The sequence below is a fragment of the Argentina silus genome (assembly GCF_951799395.1).
Source record: "Argentina silus genome assembly, chromosome: 13".
NCBI classification, from domain to species: domain Eukaryota; kingdom Metazoa; phylum Chordata; class Actinopteri; order Argentiniformes; family Argentinidae; genus Argentina; species Argentina silus.
In genome coordinates this window covers 14,858,858-14,877,519 of record NC_139667.1, presented here as the reverse complement: position 1 = coordinate 14,877,519, position 18,662 = coordinate 14,858,858, and the positions used below count along the sequence as shown (strand labels likewise).

The following is an 18,662-nucleotide window of genomic DNA, read 5'->3' as shown; positions in this document are numbered from 1 at the left end:
TTTGGGGCTGAGCCTGGGCCTGGGTCTGGGATCGGGGTTGGGCCTCAGTCTGGGTTTGGGGCTGGGCCTGGGCCTGGGTCTGGGATTGGGGTTGGGCCTCAGTCTGGGTTTGGGGCTGGGGCTGGGCCTGGGCCTGGGTCTGGGATTGGGGTTGGGCCTCTGTCTGCGTTTGGGGCTGGGGCTGGGCCTGGGAATGGGGTTGGGCCTCTGTCTGAGTTTGGGGCTGGGGCTGGGCCTGGGTCTGGGATTGAGTCTGGGATTGGGGTTGGGCCTCAGTCTGGGTTTGGGGCTGGGCCTGGGCCTGGGTCTGGGATTGGGGTTGGGCCTCTGTCTGGGTTTGGGGCTGGGCCTGGGAATGGGGTTGGGCCTCTGTCTGAGTTTGGGGCTGGGCCTGGGCCTGGGTCTGGGATTGGGGTTGGGCCTCAGTCTGGGTTTGGGGATGGGCCTGGGCCTGGGTCTGGGATTGGGGTTGGGCCTCTGTCTGGGTTTGGGGCTGGGGCTGGGCCTGGGAATGGAGTTGGGGTTTGGCCTCAGTCTGGGTTTGGGGCTTGGCCTGGGCCTGGGTTTGGGTCTCTTTAACAGGTGGGAGTGGCTCCTCCTCTTTCACATGTGGGAGTGGCTCCTCCTCTTTAACAGGGGGGAGTGGCTCCTCTTCTTCTTTTTTGATGAAGAAGTCAAAGGCGTTTCTGAAGAGACCCATAGTCCCCCCACTGGTGGGTGTGTCCATAGTTTCCTCCTGAGGAGGGTCTATGTAATCAACCTCAGTCTGGGTTTGGGTCTGGGTCTGGGTCTGGGTCTGGGTCTGGGGTTGGGCCTCAGTCTGGGTTTGGGGCTGAGCCTGGGCCTGGGTCTGGGATCGGGGTTGGGCCTCAGTCTGGGTTTGGGGCTGGGCCTGGGCCTGGGCCTGGGTCTGGGATTGGGGTTGGGCCTCAGTCTGGGTTTGGGGCTGGGGCTGGGCCTGGGCCTGGGTCTGGGATTGGGGTTGGGCCTCTGTCTGCGTTTGGGGCTGGGGCTGGGCCTGGGAATGGGGTTGGGCCTCTGTCTGAGTTTGGGGCTGGGGCTGGGCCTGGGTCTGGGATTGAGTCTGGGATTGGGGTTGGGCCTCAGTCTGGGTTTGGGGCTGGGCCTGGGCCTGGGTCTGGGATTGGGGTTGGGCCTCTGTCTGGGTTTGGGGCTGGGCCTGGGAATGGGGTTGGGCCTCTGTCTGAGTTTGGGGCTGGGCCTGGGCCTGGGTCTGGGATTGGGGTTGGGCCTCAGTCTGGGTTTGGGGATGGGCCTGGGCCTGGGTCTGGGATTGGGGTTGGGCCTCAGTCTGGGTTTGGGGCTGAGCCTGGGCCTGGGTCTGGGATCGGGGTTGGGCCTCAGTCTGGGTTTGGGGCTGGGCCTGGGCCTGGGTCTGGGATTGGGGTTGGGCCTCAGTCTGGGTTTGGGGCTGGGCCTGGGCCTGGGTCTGGGATTGGGGTTGGGCCTCTGTCTGCGTTTGGGGCTGGGGCTGGGCCTGGGAATGGGGTTGGGCCTCTGTCTGAGTTTGGGGCTGGGGCTGGGCCTGCGTCTGGGATTGGGGTTGGGCCTCAGTCTGGGTTTGGGGCTGGGTCTGGGATTGGGGTTGGGCCTCTGTCTGGGTTTGGGGCTGGGGCTGGGCCTGGGCCTGGGTCTGGGATTGGGATTGGGCCTCTGTCTGCGTTTGGGGCTGGGGCTGGGCCTGGGAATGGGGTTGGGCCTCTGTCTGAGTTTGGGGCTGGGTATGGGCCTGGGTCTGGGATTGGGGTTGGGCCTCAGTCTGGGTTTGGGGCTGGGCCTGGGCCTGGGCCTGGGTCTGGGATTGGGGTTGGGCCTCAGTCTGGGTTTGGGGCTGGGTCTGGGATTGGGGTTGGGCCTCTGTCTGGGTTTGGGGCTGGGGCTGGGCCTGGGAATGGGGTTGGGCCTCTGTCTGAGTTTGGGGCTGGGGCTGGGCCTGGGTCTGGGATTGGGGTTGGGCCTCCGCCTCATTATTGGTTATAGTGTCAGTATTCTCTATGGTGGAGCCTAACACAGGGTCAGGGGTCATGTTGACAAACCCTATGTCACGGCCCTGAGGAGGTAGAGAACCATTGTCTCCTGTCTGACTAGAGGAGACCACATCAGTTCCTGTATCAGTGTTAACTTCCTCTTCTGCAGGTATTATAGATGTATCCACCTGTGATACCTCCGTCAGCTCCTCTGTCAGTGTCTCTCCCTCTGCCTGACTGTGAGTGGATCCAGGTGGATCTGGAGGCCCTGAGGTCTCTGTATTGTCAGAGCCAGTTGGAGGATCAACGATCACATCACTCAGGCTGTGTTCAGCAGGGTTAGGGGTCATGTTAACGAACCCTACGCTATCAATGACCTCCTCGGCCTCAACAGGCCATGTCTTAGAATGATCGGAGGAGGGGGTTCCCTCTTGATCAACATCAACATGTGGGGCTAATGTTTCTTTCAGCACAACTGAGTCTACATCATCTTCAATATCAACATTCTTATCTGGTATGTCTGATATGTTCTCACTTTCCTCCTTACGTTCCTCCTCCTGCTCACTAGGGGTAATCAATCTACCTGCTTCTTCTTCTGTAGTGTTTCCAATGACAGGTTCAGCTATGTCAGGTTCCTGAGCATCATACTGGTGTGGATCTTCTGTCTCTGTCTTTGTCCCCTCCTCCAATGAGGTCTCCTCTGCTGTCCCTCCCCCCTCCTCCTCTGCTGTCTCTATCCCTCCCTCCTCCTCTCTATCTGGTGTAATGGCCTGGTCATCCAACACGGCTGCCCTGTCCTCACTGTACTCTTCTGTCTGACTAGAGGAGACCACTTCAGTCCCTGTATCAATGTTAACGTCCTCTTCTGCAGGTATTACAGATGTATCCACTTCTGCCTGACTGTGTGTGGATCCAGGTGGATCTGGAGGCCCTGAGGTTTCTGTATCATTGTTAATGTCCTCTTCTGAAGGTATTACAGATGTATCCACCTTTGCCTGACTGTGTGTGGATCCAGGTGGATCTGGAGGCCCTGAGGTCTCTGTATTGTCAAAGCCAGCTGGAGGATCAATGATCATGTCACTCAGGCTGTGTTCAGCAGGGCCAGCAGGACCCTCTGGGTGGGAACCAGGGACATCCTCACCACCTGGATTCAACCTGGTTGGTTTGCGATCATTCTCATCATCTGCTTTGGGGCCTGACTCTAATTCCTTTCCCTCGTTCTCTCCATTGGGACTGTCAATAAGACTAGGAGTGACATCATCGACCTCTGACCTCCCTGCAGGTTCAGGTTCCTCTCTGACCTCAGAGTCTGCTGCAGCCCTCTCAGTGTCACCTTGATGACCTGGTGCTCCCCCGGTGCCCTGTGATTGGTCCTTATCCTCGGGTACCTGGTCTGTTGCTGTCCTGATGTCATCTCTACTCTCAACCTCACCTATGTCTGATGGAGAGGGACGTGGTGTGATGTCATCATCTTTACTTCCTACTGATCCCCTGACAGCATCCTGTGTAATTATATCAGTCTGAGGGTTACGTGAGGTCTCTCTACCTGCATCTGCGTGTTCTTCATCTGATTCCTCTTTGTGGACCTCTGTATCACCATCTTCATCATCATCATCATTATCATCATCCAGTGATGTCAGGATGTCGGACTGGGTCTCTGCCTCCGACTGGGGGGTGATGTTCTTATTCCCTACATCTGGTCCTAGGGGGTCTGCTGTCAACACACTGCGGTCACCCTCCTCTTCCTCACCACTCTCCTCATCCTCACTACCGTCCTCACTTTTAACTTCTTGCTGGTCCACATACAGGCCTGCAATGTTGCTATAGAGGCTGCCATACCATCCTACATCCTGCTGCTCTCTAACCCAACTATCCTTGGTGATGTCTTCTTGATTATGACTGGACTGTCGACTGTGAGTGTCATCTCTGTGCTGCTCAGTTTCCTCTGCCTGCTTCTCTGTAGCCTGATGAGGCGGACTTGTATCAGGGCTCTGTCGGTCTGCTGGGTCTGTCACTGCATTCAAATCTGTGTCCGGCTCCCTTCCTGCTCCCGTTGTCTCCTCAACTGCATCCTTATTAGTCTGACCAAAGCCTAACACGTCTCCTAGGCCCATGTCTAACCAGGAGCGAGAGGGAGCAGGAGTGTTGGATGAGTCCGTTTCAACAGGGTCTTCCTGATGGACCACTGGAGTTCCCTGACTAAACCCCAGAGCACTGGTCAGCCCATCCCCGAGCCAACCGAACGTCCCAGCCTTCCTCTCCTCCTCCTCCTCTTCCTCCAGCTGGTTCGCATCCATATCCAGAGCTAGCCTCCTGCTTTTGAAAGACCCTTGTTGCTCTGTATGTTCTTCTATTGAATCACCAGCAGGGGCTTCACCTCCTCCTAAACCAAGCCATCCCACTGTAGAGCCAATCCAAGAGGACCCACCTTGTTCGCTCTGCGCAGGTTTGGTTTCATCAAAGATGTCTTCCATTCTCGCCTGACTAGAATCTTGGTGCTCTGTTGCATCACTGCTCTGTGTTGAACTTTGGGACACAAAAACATCTTCAGATCTTTGAACATTTTGAGCCTCATTGATAGTGATCTCTTGAGGTTGTGAGCTCTGATCTTCTTGGTTATCCCACTCACTGGAGTCACTTATCATTGAGCCATACTCATCCATGCAGAAGAAGTCATGTTTCTGAAAGGATGAGAACATGTCTTGAATCGCAGTTTCAATATGTATGGCTCTATTTGAATAGTAGTTATTGTCTATTTCAAACATAAAAATCTGTTAATCAGCCCTCTCTATACAGATAACAAAGTAAAACCATATTCTATATTTTAACTTTACAATCTATGATTTCAAACTGAAGATAATTACCCGTGTCTCCACTACTTTCTCTGTGTTTGCATAAATCTCCTCCACTTTCACAGCATCTTTGGGGAAATACCCAAATTGTCTGTCAATCTGAAAGGTAAGGTTTTTTTTTTAGAGCAGTATTGAGTTATAGCAAGCACAGCACATTGATATCACAATAATCATTGATATCAACTCACATCGGCAAGGCAGGGTTCACCAAGATAAGAAGACAGCTGTATGCTATACCAAACAGCCAAAAAGCTTCAGCTCGTGCAATCTATTGCATTCTCATTCATAATTCCAGTGGTAATGAAACCTCTTTTTAAACACAGAGAGATACAAAAGCTAACTCACACTTCCTGCCCAGAGATCGTCTCTTTTCCCAGTGAGTTTATGGTAAACAAATATCACATCTCCTTTTCTGAAGTTGAGGAATATGCAGTCCTTTCCCTGGTGATCTCTGGTGGCCTGGACCCGACTCATCAAGCCTGTACAAACACAGGATATGATAGCCCTAGTCTACCACATAGATCTTCTTAGGAATTCAATACACAGGATAGATAAACACAGTTTCCCCCTCTGTTACTGCCTACTTACTTTCACACTCTGGGTCCCCACAGAGCTTGAGGTCAGACAACAATCCCGAAATTAGAGTTGGACAAATGAAAATGATTACAGTCCAAAGGTGAATCTGTGAAAAAGCCATATTTTATGTTTTAAAATCCATTAATGTCAAATGGTCCATACTGAGTGACACAGCTGTGCTCAACCCTGTAAGCACAAATGGACACTGCTCTCAAGTTGTGGCTGTCGTTTTCATCAGGGCTCTGCTATTCGATTGGTAAATGAGGTAAGACTCATGATAAGATATGGTAACGAGGGATAATGATTAACGTGAAACAGTGCTTTAAGTTGAAAGCTAGCAGGTAATTGTTCATAGCTAAATAAGCAGCTGATTACATTTATCAACAAATGTTGATCAAAGCCTGTTATTTTACTGAAAAATACTCAACAGTTTTACTTGTGTGATAATATATTTTTAATAGTTAAACACGTGTACATTGATCATTGTGCTGGAAAGAAAAGCGTGGACATTTTCTGACCTTTGGATGCAAAAATAAATAGATACACGTGTGTATGTCTTTAAGTTGTCATGGCAATAGGCGCATTCTTAATGCGTCATGATTGGGCATCAAACAAGATGGCGCTAAATTTTGTTTTGCTGTACATTCGCGGGGTCTTTATTAGATGACAAACAAGCCACATTTGAGGGATATTTCTTCAGGTAGGACATGTTGAGTGTCCTTAGCTGCCTTACTGTGTAACTTACCGAATTCTGACACGGAGTAGCTTCATAACTAGTTTTATCCATCATGAAATCGGACGTGGAGGACCTTATGCCCAGGCTTCTGCCAGTGGAGACAGGCGGCACCAGTGAAGAAATTGATTTAAAAGAACCCCCAAGAAACCCACAGGAATACCTCAGACAGGTCCAGTAAGTCTGCCATGCCAATATGGCTTAATAATTTACTGCCAAGTGTAGTAATGTATCTCTTTGTCAGCTTGTCTCTCTATTTCAATGGCGTGTCTCTTTTCAGGTTAGAGGCATCACTTTGTCCAGATGTTGTCGTAGCTCAGATTGATCCAAAGAAATTGAGAAAGAAACAAACGGTGAACGCGTCTGTAAGTTTCATTGTTTTCATTGCCACCTATCAAACGCTCATGTCATGTGTTACATCCTTGTAGCCTGATGACGATGTGGCCTTATGGATGTAAATGTTTTGATTGGCAGGTCACAGGTTGCCAGCCCGCTCCTCAGGGACTCGCCCCTAGCCTCAAATGGCAGCGACAGCAAGTTAGCAACTTCTCTGACATCAGACAGGTGACGGACGTTGCATAATAAACATGATTGCCTGTGTCATTGTTTTGAAGGGAATGGTTCTGATTCTGATTCACTTACAGAGCATTAATAAACACCGGAGACACTGGAGTGGCCAAGCGTTGGACGACAATGTTCAGATGGTGAGTATGAAATGATGATTATCAGGTTGGATGTGCTTCGGTTGGTAGGAGGTGTATTGTAACAAACAGATAACATACCGTATCTAAAGTGCACTGTCTTTTCCTAGCCCAAGCTAGAGGATGAGGAGGGATGGAAGAAGTTCTGCCTGGGGGAAAATGTTTATCTCAGCACCCCTCCCTCTGAGACTGGTCCTGATCAAGGCCTGGACTATGTGAAGGTGACATAATTGGTTAGAACAAGAACTATGAATGGGGGTAACATTAGTGTGTAGCCGTTATCATCATAACTGTGTCTTAAGTGTATCCCACCTGTTTCACCAGCTTGGCTTCCCACCTTTCCTGAGCATAGTGAGCAGGTTAAATCAGGTGAGTTCTTTCACATCTTCAGGCTGTTGTGGACTGGGACTGGGGCTGGGACTGGGGCTGGGGGGTTCACACAGCACTGCAGAGTCATAGATGAGTTTACAAGCTTCCTGTCTCCCTGGAAACACTTCTCCTCTCTCTTGTCTAGGCCACGGTCTCTGCAGTGCTGGAGTTTCTGAGCAACTGGTTTGGAGAGAAAGACTTTGTTCCACAGTTGGTATGTTCAGTTTCTTTAAAATGATTCCACATCACATTACCTGTAAGTTATTTACAAGAGATGTCTTAAAGACAGAGAGTCTTGATGTGTTCCCCACATGGAGAGATGGAGCTGATTTCTTTAATCTCTCCAGGGAAGATGGCTCTATGCTCTCTTGGCTTGTCTGGAGAAGCCCCTCCTACCAGAAGCACACTCTCTCATCAGACAGCTGGCCAGGCGCTGCTCTGAAGTACGGGCCAATCTGGTAAGGAGATCAGAGCTCTGTCACACTCTGGTCGGGTCGCTTGTATATCTTCAGTGGACTCGGAAAAAGTACAGTTAAAAGGGTGTCCGAAATGTAGCCTGGCAACGGCAATGATGATCTACTTTATTGATGATGATGATAATGAAATGATTATAACTGATGAAATCGTTATTTTGTATTTTTTCCCATTACAGCAAAGCCAGGAAGATGAGAGGTTGTCTGCTCTGAACTTAATGATTTGTCTTGTGGCGAGGTAAGCCTCATCAATACACACACACACACACACACACACACACACACACACACACACACACACACACAGAGGAAGGAATCATTGTCATGGAAAGTGTCACGTTGAATCATGTTTAATCATGTTGTCTTTGTCATAGGTACTTTGAACAGAATGACTTGGCTGATCAGGAGGACTGAGTTGATGGTTGATTGAGTCCCACAATAGAATGCTTCATCAGGAGACACCGTGAAATGTAGCATGATGCTCCGTCTGTCGCCCTGTTGCCCTGTCCAGATTTGGGACACTAGAAGTTCCTGATGGAGAAACTCAGACCTGAAGAATGGTGTGAATGGACAGTTCCCTTGGCTTTCTTTAGGTTGTTAAACTTCTGCTGAAAATGTCTACTTTTGCCATAATGGCTTCCATAGCTATACATGCTTGTGTATGTGGATGATTTGGAGGACAGACATTGTTGTAAGCCCAACATAAGGCTGTGTAAAGCTTTTTTTACTGACATGTCAATGTAATAAACACATTTTGTATGTTTATGTGGAGGATAACCATGAATGGATTTTTCAGTCTCTCTCTCAGTAGATTTTTTTCAGTCTCTCTCTTGCTAACAAATAACTATGTATTCATACTCATTCATAGTGATATGTACAGTATGTTTCTAATTGGGTAAATAAACCACAGGCATTGCAAGGGAGGCACATGTTTGATACCATTCCTTAGTCAATTCCTTAGTTAATATTGATACTGAACAGGTGTGAGTTTTGTTGTGGAAATTCTCCACTGTAATATATGTAGTATTCAGTAAATGTGAGATTCAAGAGCTAAGGGTCTTGTTAAAGCCACAATGAGTTTATTTCACTTGCAAGTGGAGAGACACTCCAAGCAGAAATTCAGTGAGATCTCTGAGACACAGCTCAGCAACCTTCCTCCTTAAAGAACACAATCAAGGACAAAGATAGGGATGTTTTTGTGTCAATAACTTATGCCACAAGGACTGTTTCCCACAGTCTGCTCCCAACCTTCAACCCCCGCTTTGCCCAGCAACAATACTCAGTAAATTACTCGCCTCACCATAACGGCAGGCCTAGTCCATTGTTACAACATTGTCATAAGCAATACAGCAGTATTCTGTCTAAAAACATTTCTATCAATAACATTTCTATCACAGTTTACAGAAAGCTTCGTAGCTTAAGTAGTAGTTAATTTCTCCTGACAACCCAGCTGCAAAGCCGTGAGTAACAACTGTAAAATCAACGTTTGCAGATCAATCTTCTGTGCGGGAAAGAACGAAATGTGTTAAATTAAGAACTTTGGTGGTCTAGGAGAGGAGTGGGTCTGGATTATCAAAAGAGATAAAGTATTTCTTAGGCTAAGAAGCAGCCGAGAAACTGATCAATTTGACCATTGACAGGTGTGTTCCATTCCTGACTGTTTTGATGGGCGGATGCGTAGACTGGAGTCGTTGATTAGCCATTTGAGCTGTCAATCAAAACAGCGGAACGCGATTTCCCAGTGATGCTTTGCGGCTGAGTGGCGTGTGCGCGCGTGAAGGAAGCAGTTAGTCAGCTAAGATGGCGGTGGTAGTGCGATCTTTGCAAGATCAGCTTGAAAAAGCGAAGGAGAACCTAAAAAATGTAGACGATAATATTCGTAAACTAACTGGCCGAGATCCTAATGAATTGAGGTAAGCGATGGATTGTCGGGACATTCTAAGCTCAGTACACCTGTTTCAAGTTTCAGTCAGCATTCGTTCGTCGGCTAGTCGCACTCTGCACAAAGATGGCATCTCTCCATTCTCGTGTCATACTAGTTGCTAGCTGCGTAGCTAATATTAACTTATAACCTCTGCATGCCTGTAGTAAATGGAAGGGTTAGATATGGGCCGTTATTTCGTAGACATTGCTTTTATTCATGCTGGGAAATTACATTGTTCATCGATTTATTACTGGTGTTTCAATGCTCATTAGACTCATTAGCCAGCTGGGTAGCTACTAGCAGATATAGCTAACATCTTCTGCTTGCTAGTCAGCAGTTATTTAAACACCTTACTTCAAACTAGCTAAAGCATTTAACTTCAAACGTGAAATCAAGTAATTCATCTGTTTGCATCATTATAGTAGCAGACAAGTTTGAATTATGCAGGGTAACTAATGACATGAATCGATATGGTTCTAACTCGTCAATTTGCTGTTCAATGTACTTGAGTTGTGTCCTGTGCCTCCCCCCAGACCTGGCCAAGCCAGACGGCCGGCCGTCTCAGGCCCAGGAGGTGGAGGTAGGGGGCGAGGAATCAACCTGCTGAGGTAAGAATAGCTAACACATTTTCCAACAATTGTGCAATTGCTAGATATTTTCTTGAACGTAATTTGTCCCTGAGAATGTTGGTGTCCATCTGTCTTCGTTATAAATTAAAACATTTCTCATCCTCAGACGTGGAATCTCCGACAGTGGAGTTGGAGGACCTCCAGCCAAGCAGAGGGACATTGAGGGGGCCCTGTTGAGGTGAGGGTTTGTTTCAGAACTCTGCTGGAGAGACCAGCTGCAATATTGGTGTTCCAACTTGGTTACATATTTTATGCAATGCTAAGATTATGCCTAAGGAATGTGTTGAGTTATCACTCCAACTTGCACCTCCAGGATACAACATCTCTTATGAAACCTCACACACAGGTTCACCTGTCAGGCCTGAGAGCTTGGTTGTCATGGTGAACATTCCTGGTTGCTCGGTGAAATGATATGACTAGTGTAGCTCTAACTGATCATTGTATATATTGTCATGGTTACATACAGGCTGGCTGGTGACCAACGGGCGAGGAGAGATTCACGTCATGACAGCGACGCTGAGGATGATGACGATGTCAAAAAGGTGAGGAGGGAATGATCAGACCAGGGGAGGCAGAAATCAATCTGAGGATGGGCTCATTGTAATGCATGCCATGGAAGGAAGAATGGTGTCAAACCCACCGATTTCTGCCTCCACTGGTCTTACCAGCCATCATGCTTTCTTTGGCTTCATCATGTTGGGATTCTGACCTGTTGTTCTGCTATATCCCACACATGTGGCGTGACCCTCCCCCTGCCTTGTCCTCCCAGCCAGCGTTGCAGTCGTCAGTAGTAGCTACCTCCAAGGAGCGCACGCGTCGAGACCTCATCCAGGACCAGACCATGGACGAGAGAGGGAAGCAAAGGTGACTCATCACTGCCCATGTGCTTAGTTTGGATCATTTAGTTAGGATGAGGCCTATTGGGTTTTATACATCATTTGTCTTAACTCTAACCCATGTGCTCATAAAGTCTTTGTTTAAATTCACCACTTGTGCAAGTTTGTAGTATAGTTGGAACGGATGTTTAGGTTGAGTGTGTTTTCGCAGCCTATAGATGGAGAGGTTGTTCATGCCGTGCCTTGTGTTTCTCCTGACCTTCCTTCCTCCAGGAATCGACGCATGTTTGGCCTGTTGATGGGAACACTACAGAAATTCAAGCAGGAATCTAACGTGGCTACAGACAGGGTAGGAATGTCAAAATGCAGCTATTGACACAGTTGACCTAGCAAGTTATTTAGAGGTTTGCGTTTTGCCATCGATGGCCTTGTGAAATATGCGTTATGGAGTCCTTGCTCTGGAATTTCATGCAGGTTTTGTGTGAGAATGTTATTCATATTCGTATTCTCCTCCATCTCTTCCCCTCAGCAAAAACGCCGCTGTGAGATTGAGCAGAAACTGGAAGTTCAAGCCGAAGCAGAGCGCAAGAGAGTGGAGGGTGAGAGACGCGAGCTGTTTGATGAGAGACGTGCCAAACAGACGGAACTCAAGCTGCTGGAGCAGAAAGTGGAGCTTGCTCAGTTGGTACGACCCTTTGGCTAATGCATATTAATGGGTTAGCTGTCAAGCTTGTCACTGGTGGAAAAACAATGTTCTTCCTGAAGCAACATTAAAAGCCCCTCAGTCTTCTAATGTGCAACCGAAGAACGAGAGTTGATTATCTGTCATTATCTTGTCTTTCTTCCAGCAAGAGGAGTGGAATGTGCACAACTCTAAGATAGTGAAGTACATCCGCACTAAGACCAAGCCGCCCATCTTTTACATGCCAGGGAAGATGTGCTCAGCCACTCACAAGCTCCTGGAGGAGGCTCAGAAGAAAATGAATGGTGAGCATCAGTCAGTGGAGGCTGGTGGAAGTAGAAATCGGAGGATGGGCTCATTGTAATGAATGGAACTGATACCAGCCTCCCCTGGCATCAGTTATAGCTATGGTGCCCCTGTGTGGTTCAGATGGTAGAGCGCTGTGATGCTCTACCATCCAACTAGTCCAACTAGTAAGCCCCCTAAGATTACATTTGCCGATGTTGTGAGCTGCACTTAATTGATTTAGACTTAATTTGTGCTCAGTGTGCTAACCCTTACCCCATGCTAAATATTAGTTAAAAAATAACAACCTGTTGTCCTTGATCCATTGTGGATGTGTGCTAACTCTGTTCTCCACTGTGTCTGTCTAGTTATGTTTGAGGAGAGGCGCGAGGCGTTTGCCGAACATCTGAGTAAGATGGAGGCTCGTCCTCGGCGTCAGTCTCAGCGTGATCGGGATCAGGATGCCTCTCTGGGGAAGGACCCGAAGAAAGAAGATCAGGAGGCGGGTAAGCCAACGGGCCGACTGGTAGTCAAGGTGACAGGTAACCGTAACGATGTGGAGATGGAGGAGGATGAGGAAGAGGAGGAGAGGGAGGTGAGGGAGGTGGTTAGGAAGAGTCAGGATCAGGACATGGGAGGAGAGCCGAGGGGAAACGGGAGGGAGGTGGAGGCGAGGAAGGGGGAGGAGGCTAGGAAGGGGGAGGAGCAGCAGGAGGATGAGGAGATGGGGACAGTGGAGGTGAGGGAGGTGGAGGGGCAGGTGGAGGTGACTGCAGCAGGAACAGTAGTAGCAGTAGGGAAGAAGGCAGAGGGGGAGGAGAAGGAGGAGGTGGAGGACCAGCAGATGGATAGTCCAGGGTCTGGAGAGGTGGAAGAGGTAGGTCAGGAGAAGAGGGAGAAGGTGGAGGAAGAACAGAGAAAGGTAGAGGAGAAGCCTGTTCACGCCCCCACAGCTGCGATCATTGTCCAGGAGAAGACCATGGAAACCCAACCCACTGAAGAAAAAGAGTCCTGCCCAGAGGTGGTCACAACTGTGCCCCTCCCGGAGCCTGATGTAGAGGCAGCCAATGGGGCTACGCTGGTCTCTGAGACCCAGACCCCCCAGGAACAGCCTGGAGGGGAGGCTCCCCCACAGGAGGGGAGCCAGAAGGCTCAGAAGCAGGCCCTGCAGGAGGCTGCCCCCAAGGCTGCCCAGGAGCCCCCTAAGGCCCTGGAGCCCCAGAGCGAGGAGAGCCGAGGCCGCAAGAAGTCGTCTAAGGAGGGCAAGAAGGGGAGGAGCAGCAGTACCTCCTCTAGCTCCTCCTCCGGCTCCTCCTCCAGCGGAAGCTCCTCCTCCAGCGGCTCCAGCAGCAGCCGCTCCAGCCGTAGCTCCTCCTCCTCCTCTAGCTCCTCCTCCAGCCGCAGTAGGAGCCGGGCCGCAGGTGGCGGTGGCCACACCCACACCCGGGACAGGAAGCACAGGAGGAGGCCGTCAGAGAGGGAGAGGAAGAAGGGCGAGAGGAGCCACAAGTCTTCCAAAGGCAGCGGCAGAGAAGCCAAAGGTTCCAAAGACAAGAAGTCTGACCGTAAGAGAACAACCTCGGAGGGAAGCCGGTCAGGGAAGAGATCGTCACGCGGCGACCGCAAATCTGACAGGAAAGAAAAGAGGCGTTAAGATGAGTTGTCATTGCTTGTCAGCTGTCATTGCCTCTTGTCAACGTACATTTTCATAACCGAAACGCGTGTGGATTTCCTCAACATGGAATCCTCAACAAGGAGAGGAAAGCGTTGGCCTATGAAGGTGTATGGTTGTTTTAGATCTACTTGAACGATGTGGGTTTTAATCACAGGTTTCTTTCTCCAGTCAATTTTGAACGTAGTCATGCGCCAGTTACCCTGTGCTTTTACCTCTGATTTTTCTTTTTATAGATTTTTGTATTGTCTGCTTTTGCAACAATTTAACATGTTTCTCTCTCCCCACACATTTTTTTTTTAAATTTGATTTTGCTTTTAAGCAAAGGAGGGATGAGAAGAGTTGTCTTGCGTACCGATGTATCCTCAAAAGCCAGTGTCGTCATGGTAATAAGGTAGTAGTTGTGTATTTTCAGTGTAACAACTTACAATTGTACTTCCAGACTCAAGTGATCTAAAGGCAGAGCGTGCACAATGTCTAGCTATATGTTGGGTATGACATGGTTTGGATAAAATGTATTTTTTTTGTACCAATGAAACATCAGCGTCTTCAATAAAAAAAAAAAAAAAACTGAAAATCTGGCCTCCTTGTTGAATTTCTCGCCCACACATGAATTGATGTTCTAGGATTTGTTCTCCTTCACTACTTCCAGCCAATTGTGATGAATTATAATGGCATTCAATGACTTGTGTCCTCTCACACACCTTTCAGCACATCGTAGATGGAGTGCCTAGCTGTAGGATACTTGAGAGTTGCAAAGTTATTGAAGTGATTTAAAAACGTGTCAGGTGGATTAGCCTCAGGCAAATGGTAGGTAGTGGCTGGGACTGACAGGTGACGTATGGTGCGGGGAAATATTTATATGCAACACACATCACAGCCATTAGATCCACCACACACCATCACTCAGGTAAATGGGAGAGACAGGAATTTCCTCCCATTCTAACATGAGTCAGTCTGTGAAGTGTCTAGTTTAAGTTTTAATCTGCCTGAAGGCGGAAGAGATAAGCCCCTCCAATGTGTACTGATAATTATAAATTAAATGTCATGCACGAATGCGCATGCACCTGGTTTGTCTTCGTATTTTCCCAAATACTCGTCCAATTAATTCTCACCGTGATGCACCTGTCAATTTGTAAAAAAAATAAAATAAAAATAGGTTGTGGTCGTATTTGCTTCAAGTTTTAGGATTTCAATAACAATGCCGAAACAGCACAGGACAAACATACGAATTTGAATGGACATTCTTAGAAAGATTGAGTGGTCGTACACTTTTGAAGTAGCTTGCGAAAGGTGGGGGTGTATCTGGTTAGGAGTTACCATAATGAAAACAGCAGTATATTATATTTTGATTGAGCACCTTTACGGGTACCGGAAATACAGTATGGGAGGACGTGGACATCAGATGAGCAGTAGAATCTACGTCTGTAGATATGAAGGTAACTGTACATGTAGCGTCCACTTGGTGGCAGTAGAGCTCCAGGAGTAGGGGAACCAGTTGTCCGTCTGCTTCAGTTGCTGATTCACGGGATGGATGCCCATGGAGAAACTATGAATGCTAGAATCGCTAGGACTCAGTAGTCTGTAGAAGTGGTTAATTCATTTTCATCCTCAGAGAACAGAAAATTGTTTTTAGTACCTAACGTTTGAGTGGCAGAGAGAGAAGGGACCAGGCAGAATATATATATATATATATATATATATATATATATATATATATATATATATATATATATATATATATACATATATATCTCCTCCTTTCTTAGACTTTAGAGTCTTTCGAATTCTTTGAACCGGTTTCACAGACAAGGCTCAAATCTAGTCCTAGACTAAAAAGCATCCTCAGTGGCAATTTGCTATTGAAAGTGTGAATTAGTCCAGGACTAGGCTTAAGCCCCGTCTGTGAAACCGGCCCTTAGTGTCTTGTGGGTAGTATCAGAAGTTAATGAAAGAACACAGAAGCTCCTGTAGGAGTGGAACTTCCATGTCCTTTCACTGTCTATAAAATGTCCCTTGCCGTTAACCCTGTGCTGTGTGTGTGTCAACGGTGGTCAGGGATGTGTGTCTCTGTGGTGGTCCAGGGTGTGTGTGTGATTTTGTCCGCGGTGGTCGGTGGTGTGTGTCTGTGGTGGTCTGGTGTGTGTGTGTGTGTGTATGTGTCTGTCAGTCCGCGGTGGTCCCGAGTGTGTGTGTCTCCGCGGTGGTCCAGGGTGTGTGTGTCCGCGGTGGTCTCTGTGTGTGTGTGTGTGTGTGTGTGTGTGTGTGTGTGTGTGTGTATATGTGTCTGTCAGTCTGCGGTGGTCCTGAGTGTGTGTGTCTCCGCGGTGGTCCAGGGTGTGTGTGTCCGCGGTGGTCTCTGTGTGTGTGTGTGTGTGTGTGTGTGTGTGTCCACAGTGGTTTGGGGTGTGTGTGCGATCAGAAAGTGAGCAGTCAGCTGTTCTCCGCCTCATTAGCAGGGTGCGTGTCTGATGAGGCTGGCTGATGAAGCTCTGCTATCGATCCTCCTCAGAGAAACTGCAGGGTAAACAAGACGTGTGTGTGTGTGTGTGTGTGTGTGTGTGTGTGTGTGTGTGTGAATGTGAATTAACTAATTAATTAATTACAATTCATTAATAACTAAGGCCTGAGAGGCTGTTGTACCTTATCATAAATAAAGTCACTGCTGGGGTCTTATTAGGTCCGGTGCGAAGCGTCCCTTTGTGTACAGGTAATGTAGGCCTACTCTATGGTAAAGCTAGCCTACCGTGTCCTTCTGCCAGGCGTAGCAACAGCCTCAGGTGGTAGACAACGAGTCGATGTGACTGTGTCAAAGAGGCAATCTAGGGGACCGCACGGCGGCCCATTGAAGACAACAACATGTTAATGATCGTTTAAGGAGTCTTGAGACGTTACGATATCCCCCTGGCTGCCGTAGAGAGCGGAGCAGTGTGTTCTGTTGTTCTGAAGAGAATGATGTAATCGTTTCTAGTCTCTGGGCCGCGGGGCTGCGAGGCCGGGGGGGGGGGGGCTCCTCTCCTGCAGCAGCAGTGTGTACCCCGTGGTCAGCAGGATTCAGCTGGTCCAGGGAGAGAGGGCCGGTTTTCAGATCAATAGCCAGATTTTTCCTTCAAGCTTCAGTGTGGGGGGGAGGTTGAGCCTGGCTTAATGAGGCCTTGGAGCTCTGTGGAGGGGCTCTGTGGAGGGCCTCTGTGGAGGGCCTCTGTGGAGGGGCTCTGTGGAGGGGCTCTGTGTCCCCTAAAGCTGCTGCTGCTGCTTTGAGGAGGCCTGGTGCACACTTCACTATATATGCTGACCAGCTAATGGTGCTGGATCTGGTTCCACATGTTCATTTTAGTGTGTGTGTGTGTATGTGTGAGAATTGTAAATTGTCTATAAAGGAGGATCGGCTGTGCCACACAGATTAGTCTTTAAGCTGTGAATTTAAATAATACATTAACATAAATGCATTTTTCGTTGCATTATTGATATATAATGCACACACACACACACACACACACACATTAAGTAAGGGCTCCATTACTGGAAAAAGGAATGAATATCCCATATTTAATTTGTAGTGTTGGCCAGCTGAACTAGGTCGGCGGCACTGAGGGCAGCTTCAGCCAGGTGGCAGACAGGCAGAGCAGCAGAGAGGAGGAGGAGGAGGAGGAGGAGGAAGAAGAACAACAGTAAGAACTCATGTTCTCATTATCTCTCTGACTGATCCCTCTACAAACCCTGGACTGGGCACCCGCTGGATACAGCCCATAGCCCTGAGTGGGCCTGTAGGGTGGGACGGACATCAAAGTGTGTGGGTGTCTGGGCCTGCTCTAGGATGGGATGGATATCAAAGCCAGTAGGTGAACTGAGGGGGAAACGGGAGGTCTGGGTCTGTGTCCACTAAGGCTGAGACTTCAGAGGGAGGGAGGGGGGGGGGGGGGGGGGGGGGACAGAGAGATCCGGTCAATTGATATAGTGTACCGGGGGAGGCTGAGTGAACTCCTAGTGTTGTGGTGGTGATGATCATCATCTGCTGTTCCCCTGATGATCTCCTGTCTCGCTTGATCAGCTAGTCAGATGTGAGCACGCAGTTCCTCTGGGAGTTTGACACAGAAAACCAATACGATACGAGAGATACTTTTGTCAGTTTGTCTGTCTGTCTCTCTGCCTATCTCTCTGCCTGTCTGCCTGTCTGCCTGTCTGCCTGTCTGTCTGTCTGTCTGTCTGTCTGTCTCTCTACCTGTCTGTCTGCCTGCCTGTCTGTCTCTCTGTCTGTCTGTCTATCTGTCTGTCTGACTGTCTGCTTGTCTGCCTGTCTGTCTACCTGCCTGCCTGTCCCTCTGCCTGCCTGCCTGCCTGCCTGTCTGTCTGTCTGCCTGTCTGTCTCTCTATCTGTCTGTCTGACTGTCTGTCTGTCTGCCTGCCTGTATGCCTGTCTGTCTGACTGACTGCCTGTCTGTCTCTCTGCCTGTCTCTCTGTCTGTCTGTCTGCCTGCCTGCCTGCCTGTCTGTCTCTCTGCCTGCCTGCCTGCTTGTCTGTCTGTCTGTCTATCTCTATGCCTGTCTGTCTGCCTGCCTGCTTGTCCCTTTGCCTGCCTGCCTGTCCGTCTGTCTCTCTGCCTGTCTGTCTCTGCCTCTCACCTTGGAACAACATTACTCCAGTTGCTGTGAATCAGGAGAGGCTGGAGGAGGTAGGAATCGGAGGACGGGCTCTGAGGAATGCGGAATGGTATCAAATACGTGTGTGAACGTATTGCATTCTGACGTGAGTCCAGTCTTCAGTCAGCCTTCATTTTTCACTGGGCTTGAAGAGCAGGAAATCCACACTTGTTGTGTGTCTCCCTCACAAGTGATCCCCCCGCGGCTGCCTGGCACTCAGGGAGGCCTCTGTGTTGGCCAGGAGGTTTATTGTGCTGGGGTGAAGCTTTGTCCCTCTCAGCCTGGTAAAGTTGCACAAGCC

The 18,662-nt window shown here is 48.9% G+C and overlaps 2 protein-coding genes across 2 annotated transcripts; both read left to right on the top strand.

Annotated features, from left to right (window-relative positions):
• The first annotated feature begins 6,033 nt into the window (after nucleotides 1–6,033).
• Nucleotides 6,034–8,461, top strand: gemin2 (gem (nuclear organelle) associated protein 2). The gene is made up of 10 exons (XM_083683864.1): nucleotides 6,034–6,326; nucleotides 6,430–6,514; nucleotides 6,624–6,713; nucleotides 6,794–6,853; nucleotides 6,961–7,071; nucleotides 7,175–7,219; nucleotides 7,365–7,433; nucleotides 7,567–7,677; nucleotides 7,872–7,930; nucleotides 8,067–8,461. The coding sequence occupies exons 1-10, from the start codon at nucleotides 6,205–6,207 to the stop codon at nucleotides 8,104–8,106; spliced, it is 792 nt and encodes a 263-aa protein (XP_083539990.1). The 5' UTR covers nucleotides 6,034–6,204; the 3' UTR covers nucleotides 8,107–8,461.
• A 1,004-nt stretch (nucleotides 8,462–9,465) lies between these two features.
• On the top strand, nucleotides 9,466–14,284 carry pnn (pinin, desmosome associated protein). The gene is made up of 9 exons (XM_083683107.1): nucleotides 9,466–9,605; nucleotides 10,150–10,224; nucleotides 10,352–10,423; nucleotides 10,712–10,787; nucleotides 11,015–11,109; nucleotides 11,355–11,430; nucleotides 11,611–11,766; nucleotides 11,930–12,068; nucleotides 12,417–14,284. The coding sequence occupies exons 1-9, from the start codon at nucleotides 9,493–9,495 to the stop codon at nucleotides 13,700–13,702; spliced, it is 2,088 nt and encodes a 695-aa protein (XP_083539233.1). The 5' UTR covers nucleotides 9,466–9,492; the 3' UTR covers nucleotides 13,703–14,284.
• The last annotated feature ends 4,378 nt before the right edge of the window (nucleotides 14,285–18,662 follow it).